This window comes from Marmota marmota, unplaced genomic scaffold, assembly GCF_001458135.2.
Source record: "Marmota marmota marmota unplaced genomic scaffold, marMar, whole genome shotgun sequence".
Classification (NCBI taxonomy): domain Eukaryota; kingdom Metazoa; phylum Chordata; class Mammalia; order Rodentia; family Sciuridae; genus Marmota; species Marmota marmota.
The window spans coordinates 46,031,695-46,039,697 of record NW_026000229.1 but is presented as its reverse complement, the minus strand read 5'-3'; the positions used below and the strand labels follow the sequence as shown (position 1 = coordinate 46,039,697).

The window sequence follows — 8,003 nt, the reverse complement described above, 5'->3', positions numbered from 1 at the left end:
GGGATTGCTTTTTTATTTCAAATTTACATGAATAAAAGTTGTAAATGTGGGACATAAAGGTACACCTGCCAGGCTGAAGATGTCATTGTTTTTAACCATTAAAGGTCACAAAGATGGATCTGATTTTTAAGCATTACCTTTACTGTTTCTTTATACAGAACTTGGAATGCATTGAAAATAATTTATAAATAAATTAATAGTGCCCAAACAAAACAAAGTCTCTTCAGAAGAGACTTTGTTATTTAAAAAGTGTGTTTTAAATTTCTGTATTTAGTCCTTATTTTCTTAATCGCTGCTTTTACCTCTTGATTTCTTAATGTATAAATAATAGGATTTAAGAGAGGTGTGAAAATTGTGTAAAACACAGAAAGTATTTTATCTATAGAGTATCGATGGAAGGGCCATACGTAGATAAAGACGCATGGAGCAAAGAAGAGAGTCACAACTGTGATGTGAGCTGAGAGAGTGGAGAAGGCCTTAGAGGATCCACTGGTAACACGGTGCCTAACTGAGTATATTATGACTGTGTAGGAGACAAGTAAGAGAAGGAAACAGACCAGGGACAGGAGACCACTGTCAGCGATGACCAGGAGTTGTAGCAAGTAGGTGTCCTGGCAGGCAAGTTTGATCACAAGGGGAAGGTCACAGAAAAAGCTGTCTACAACATTGGGACCACAAAAAGGTAAAGTCAACATGAAAGCCATCTGACTAGATGAATGTACAAATCCAACTGCATAGGAGGATAACAGCAGCCCAATGAGCACCCGTGGGTTCATGATGGTCATATAATGGAGAGGTTTGCATATGGCAACATACCTGTCTATTGCCATGGCTACAAGCAACATCATCTCACTCCCACCCAGGAGGTGCATGAAGAACATCTGAGAATAGCATCCCCACCAGGAGATGGTTTTCTGTTCTCTGAGGAAATCCACAATCATCTTAGGTGTAGCAAAAGAAGCCAGGATCATATCAACACAGGAGAGATTGATAAGCAAAAAGTACATTGGTGTGTGAAGGCATGAGTCAAAGGTGACAGTGACCAAGATGAGACTGTTTCCTAATATAATCCCCACATAGACCACAGAGAATCCCAAGAAGAATAAAATCTGAAGATTCTGGGAATGGGAAAGTCCCAGCAAAATGAATTCAGACACCACTGATTGGTTTGCTTTTTCCATATTGTCAATGTTATACCATAATGATCAAAATGAAAGACAACAAGAGGCAGGCAAATTGTGTTTGCTGGAAGAAGAGGTTATTATTGGTGTTCAACTTTGCTGTTCAGTCAGAAAGTTGGCACCTAAAATTACCCTTTAGTTTTGTCGAATTTGGTTGGTCATTGTTTTCCTTAATGGCCCAGGGAAGTACACTAGATAGTCAATAGAATTCTGAAAGGCAAAAATAAAAAAATAGTATGTGAAACTGCAAATATATAAAATGAGAACCAGAATTAGAAGACATCCATATAGCACCAAACTGAGCTACCTACTGGGCAGCACAGGGCAGAGACTCCTCTTGGGAGTTAAGTTTCCTTTTCTGTTAAACTAAAGAATTGGACCACACGATATTTAATGTCTCATTGTGGTGTAAAGATCTCCATGAATATGACAATTTTCATGATGAATTTTATATTCACCAAATTATTTTTTAAACTTGGAAACTATATACAAATACACACACACACACACACACACATAAAGAAATATGAATTGAGCCTGGGAAATGTATTTCTTCTCTTTCCTCCTTCATTTCTCATCAGAAATTCTTAAATTAGTAGTGATCACCATAAGCTTTTCTTTTTTCTTTTATGGGGAGGATACTGGGGATTGACCTCAGGGATACTCAACTACTGAACCACATCCCCACATCTGTGTTGTATTCTATTTAGAGACAGGATCTTAATGAGTTGCTTAGTGCATCAATTTTTCTGAGGCTGGCTTTGAACTTGAAATCCTCCTACCTCAGCCTTCCAAGCCACTGGGATTATAGGAGTGAGCCACTATACCTGACTTCACCACAAGCTTTTTAATAGTCAAGAAATGTGTGTGTATAACATTTTAGCACATATAACATATTACATATTTTTATGTAAATAACATATATATGTTATTTATATATACATATAATAAATAAATATATATACATATATATGTATATATATGTATTTCACATTATCCACATCAGATACCTTTTCTGGATTTTAGACAAGGAGGACAGAGTACAGCAGGAAGGATATGGCCAGATATAACTGAACTTATTTCTTTTGCAGTTTGTTTCATTCATTCACTTTTCTGTTTATTATTATATAGAGGATAATTGATTAACTTTTATATGGCTATTTGTTGAGGCTTCAAAATGACCAAGCGAGCTTGAGGTAACTGATTTAGGTAGGTAAAAGAAATACAGTTATTTTAGCATAATCATCTAAGTTTATGACATAGTTTCTCATCAGCACATGCTTATTGTAAAATCAGTTTTACTGGTTCAATTTTTTTAAGAAATTACTCAGCGTTCATAATTGTTAAATTTTAGGTTTTTTACCCATTCCCTTTATCATAGGAAGGATAGCCACCTTCTTGTCCCACTATTATTTACTAGGGAGAAGAGCCATGCTTTGATGTGAACGTGTCTTAGGTGCTGCCTGGGAATGACTTTACAACTCTTATTCTTCTATCCCCACCATTTTTTTTTGCAGTTTGCTCTCCCAATAATCAGAAACAGAAAGAAATGGGATCATAATGCTTTATATTCTGTTTCTTTTGAATAATCCCATGGGAAGATTTATCTAATTAGACATATATTTTACACTATGAAAACATATAACTTGGCCAATTTCCCACTTAAAAAACTTGGATTTATATGTAGTACCAAATCACATCAAATATGCAGTTAAAGTTATTTATTTGTATGTCCCGAAAAGTTATAGCTCCTTTCAGTTCCAAGTCTGTTATTTTAAGGATTCATATTATTGTTCTTTTTTGCAAACTAAAAATTTTTGAAATTTTTAAAATTTTTGAATGTGTATGTTAATACTTATACTGATTTTGTTAATGGGATAGTTTTCATATTGTATATATGTTATTTCTCTTGAGTTCTCACTTAACATATTAAAATACACAGAAATTCATAACTTTTAAAATTTCTTCATAGAATTTTATTTTTTATAAGTTGTATGAGATAATCCCCTAAATAGTATATTTTTAGATGTAACATAACTTATACAAATTCTGTTTAAAAGTAATTTTAAAATGAATTAAAACTTTTTATCTTTCCTTTTATTGTAAGAAACAAAGACCAGTCTGACAAAATTAGGTAATGATATAAATTCTGAAATCACTATAATGCATGAGCTTATATGTAAAAAAATATAGACACTTTTCAAAAGAATGATTTGACTTACATTTTTTTCAACATTGAGATTATGTGAAAGCAATATATTTTCAGTAAAAATTATAATTCCAATTTTGAATTTTGATCTTTTCCTGGGCTAGCAAAATGTGTTATGATATCTCTTATAATGCTGGGCAGCTGCAGCAGTGACTCCCAGCTCCCAGGTGCCTATGCAATCACAAGGGTGATCAACAAGTACTTTACAGTGTACTATGCTGATAAGCTAGGATGCTAATAGATTGTGTATTAAATCCATTTGTGACATAATATTTTCAATTTAATGAAAATTTTCAGGATGTAACCCCCTTCTAATTATTGTAACCTGAAAAGTACTTGTATATTAACATTGGGCATTAAAATGTGAAATTTAATCACAAGAAATAATTGTCATCAAAATGCAAGCAATGAAAAAATTGTAATTAAACACTTAGTTGCTGAATTTACACAGATGCCTAAGTACTTGAGAACATACAAATATTTTATCCTTTTAAAATGTAATGTTTAAGCCGAGCATGGTTGTACATGCCTATAATCCCCGTTGCTCAGGAGGCTGAGGCAGGAAGATCACAGGTTCAAAGCCAGACTTAGCAACCTATTGAGGATCTAGGCAACTTAGCAAGACCCTGTCTCAAAATAAAAATCAAAATGCCTGGTAAGGTGGCTCAGTGGCTAAGTGGTTCAGTCCCTGGTATATATACTTGTCATATTAATACATTAAAATATGAAATAAAATTGTAGCTTAGGTCTGATTTAGAAAAAAATATAATAAATTAAAATAAATATCAAAATATATTATAACATAATATATAGATATATAATAAATATAAAAAATAAATAATATAACAGATGTTAAAAAAATAGGGTGATAGATACTTGAGTATTTACAGGAGTAAATCACATATCTCTTTGGGAACAAAAGTGAAGATTCTATTTAGCCCTTCACTTCTACTGGAATAATCTCTGGTATAGATTGGAAATGTTATAACATTTTGATTGGTTTATGTTGGCATGATAAAGTTTTATATGGAGACTGTTTAGCTGGTAGAAAATAAAGTTATTTAAAGCATATCAAATTGTATTTAAGATAATTATTTAATTTATTCCACATTGGGACACTTAAAATGAGAGCATGTTATATGTATGTGACACATGAAGTAGCAATGCCTCCTGAACTCTAGAATTCTATCACATTTCTCAGGTTCTAAATGGGTTTTCATGTTGGATGTCAACTGTGGACAATGTGAGTAGAAGCCTTTTTCAGGAAAAGAAATATATTGCTTTAATGTTCTTTAAAACTTTTCCCAATCACTTACCAGTTCTTCAGAGTGTTTCAGAATATTGCTGGACCCAGGACACATTGAAACCTAATGAGTTTCTATTTTCAAAAATAATGATATTACCTCTATAAAATAATGCCATATATGATTATTTTCTCTTGAAAAGGATTGCAAATACTGAGAGGGTGATAATAAAGACATGCTGTACTTTGAGACCTAACAATACCCAACTGATATCAAATAGCAATGGGAATTATTAAAGATAAAATTTTGTTTTCCCTGAGTCACAACAAAGAAAATTAGTTCCTTTCTGGCATTGCATAATTACAGAAATGGACATGTTTGACTTATTAGGGACAAGAGATAAGAGGAACAATAGAAAACCACTGTCTGGTCTCAAGTGTTCTAATAAGAAAATTTACCTGAAGTATATTATAATACATCAAACATGAAAACTAGCATTTACTGTACATTAGTATATTTTTTTAAAGAGAGAGAGGGAGAGAGAGAGAGAGAGAGAGAGAGAGAGAGAGAGAGAATATTTTTTAATATTTATTTTTAGTTTTCGGCAGACACAACATCTTTGTTTGTATGTGGTGCTGAGGATTGAACCCGTGCTGCACGCATGCCAGGCGACCGCTCTACCGCTTGAGCCACATCCCCAGCCCACATTAGTATATTTTAAGCACAAATGTACACATCAAAACAAAAGGCATAAAGAGACAAAGGTGGGTAATTGTGCTTTACCTTTCTTCCTTATTCCCACCTGTAGTTCTAAGAAATTTTCCATGGAGTCTCCCCCTTAGTCTCTTTTATACCCAACTGAAGAACACTTTTACCCAATATTCATTAGATTTCCATGTATTTGTCCACTCCTATTTCAAATTCTCCTTTAGTTTTCAATAAGACATCTGCTCTGGAATGATGAGAAATGTGATATAACCATATAATCCAAGCGTCTTTGCTCAATTTTATATATTAGTAACAGTGAAGTTCTTCTCTTGATCAGAGGAAATCGCCCACATTAAACAAACTGATAGACTCTCCAATGTTATAAAAAACTCACTCTTTATGCTTGGCGGTTGCTTATGTTGGAGGTAAAGCAAGTCCTGGAGCTAATAGGTGGCAACTGTCTTTAATGTTCATTGTTACACTCCTGGGGCTTCTGTAATGAATCTTATATACTTCTTTTCCTGGCTCCAGGTAGCGGCCTGTCTTGAGAGAGGTATGCCTATCATCATCTTTACATGACATATCTTCTCTGGGACATTGAGATCAGTCCAGGATAGTGGATTTGGGGTTGTGAAAGATCTATGTCATCACTTAGCTCCTCCTTTCTTTTCTTAAATGACCCTAAAGCCTTTTTTGTTGTATAATCATGAGTACTCGGTCTAGGTATCTCTAAAGCAAATACAATGTCAGCATTCCAATTTCTATCACTAACATCAGGTTTTTGGGCCAGTTTGTATATCACCTCTCTTAATTCCATAAGTACGTGCTGCAGATAAGAATGATTTAATTTTCCAGCTATTTAGGATCAATTCTTTCACTGGCTTAAGATAATATACTATATCTAAAGTTATTATTGAGAGTATGAATTTCATTACTCCTGAAAAATGCTATATATGGCACTTGAAAGCATTCATCTATTTTGTAGATTTATTTTCTCTTAATGTCTTCCACCAGATTTTTACTATATTTAGAACTTTAGGATGTGTTATGAATGATTTCTCACTCTGAAAAAATCCAAAATAAGGAGACTGTTTTGACTAGGCCAGGAAATGGTTTAGATCTAGCCTGTCCAAATCATCAGCTATCATATGTGTTTTGGCTTACATATTGGCTAAGGCTGCCTCTAAAATAGAAATAAGAGTGGTAACAGTGGAGATATGTACTTATTTGAGCCCTTAAAGCGTGGTTAGTATGATTAAAGTAGAAAGTTTTCATTTTTTATTTATTTAAAAAATTTTTGGGGTGCTAGGCATTGAATCCAGGGGCACTTAACCACTAACCTGCATTCCTAGCAACCCCTCCTCACCTATTTTTTTTTTCCAATATTGAGACAGGGTCTTGCTGAGTTGCTAAGGGCCTCCTTAAGTTGCTGAGGCTGGCCTCGAACTTGCTGTCTTCCTGCCTCAGCCTCCCGAGTCACTGTGAGTGCAGGTGTGCTCCATTATGCCTGACAACCTTTCACTTTCTTAATGGTTTCTTTCAGTAAATAATCTAAAACATTTTGATGACATCTAGTTTTTCTTATTTTTTAATTTTTTTTCTTTTTTAATTTATTTCTTACATACATGACAAGAGTGGAGTGCATTACATTCATAATTATCCAGTCACAGCACAATTTTTTGTAACAGACATCTAGTTTTTCTTATTTTTACAGTGAAGTTTTTGTCATGGTTAAGAAGTCAAGATATGTATATTATTTATTGTGTTCATTACATTATAATATGCTATTGCTTTATTTCCCCCAATTATGTGTGTGTTCCATTTTGCCTCAATGTTGTTCCTAGGATGTCCAATAAACATCTAACAGCTTCAAAACTATTCGTTTAAAATATCTTTTTTCTTCCACTGAATTACAGTAACATTTTGTTATAAGTCAAATAGTTGAATTATGTGAATCAATTTATAAATTATAATTATTTTAATGTTCTTATTTGCCTATTCTTTACCAAAACCACTATGTCTTAAGTAATATGGATTTTTTAAAAAGTACTGAAATCTGGTAGTATAAATCTTCCTGTTTCCTGTTTACCTTCTCCATCCCTTCCTTCTCCTCCTTGAGGATTTGCTATTTAAAATCATTAGCATTTTTAGGAGAATTGTACTACATATATAGAGGTTGAATGAGAGAGGAGATTCAGGGTCTAAAATTATGTTGAGAATTCTAATCCATAATGGATTTCTTTTAAGTTTTCTTTACTTTTACTTAGCAATGTTTTGTAATTGTTGGTTTAGATCTCTTGCATATTTTTTGTTTATTGTTACAACTGGTTTTAATATATTGATCTTGAATTCAAAATCTCCCTGGTTTGACTTACTAATTTTAACGAATGTTGGTATATTATTTTGAATTTACTATTATATAATTATGTCATGTCTGCCAAAAGATTGTCCTGTTTCTTCTTTTCCAATATATGTACCATTTATGTTTTGTTTTGGCTTACATACTGGCTAAGGCTGCCTTTAAAATAGAAATAGGAGAGCCGCCCCCTCCCCCTGCGCCGGCAAGGTAGAGGGAACTGTGACCACCCACAGAGCAGGCCCAGCGGCCTGCTGAGGGGCAGAGCCACCCCCCACCCCCCGCACCTGCCAGGTAGGCGGAAC

General features: G+C 33.8%; 1 protein-coding gene and 1 pseudogene across 1 annotated transcript; both read right to left on the bottom strand.

The window, feature by feature from the left end:
* Positions 1 to 242: 242 nt before the first annotated feature.
* Positions 243 to 1,184, bottom strand: LOC107137719 (olfactory receptor 4K13). Its single transcript, XM_015480171.1, has one exon. It carries the CDS (start codon positions 1,179 to 1,181, stop codon positions 243 to 245), a length of 939 nt encoding a protein of 312 aa, XP_015335657.1. The 5' UTR covers positions 1,182 to 1,184.
* Positions 1,185 to 1,380: 196 nt separating this feature from the next.
* The window catches only part of LOC125613378, a 19,346-nt pseudogene continuing 12,723 nt past the window's right edge, over positions 1,381 to 8,003 (bottom strand).

Bases quoted from the DNA above. Each gene is read 5' to 3' on its own strand.
- LOC107137719 (XM_015480171.1), bottom strand. From the start codon at position 1,181: ATGGAAAAAGCAAACCAATCAGTGGTGTCTGAATTCATTTTGCTGGGA.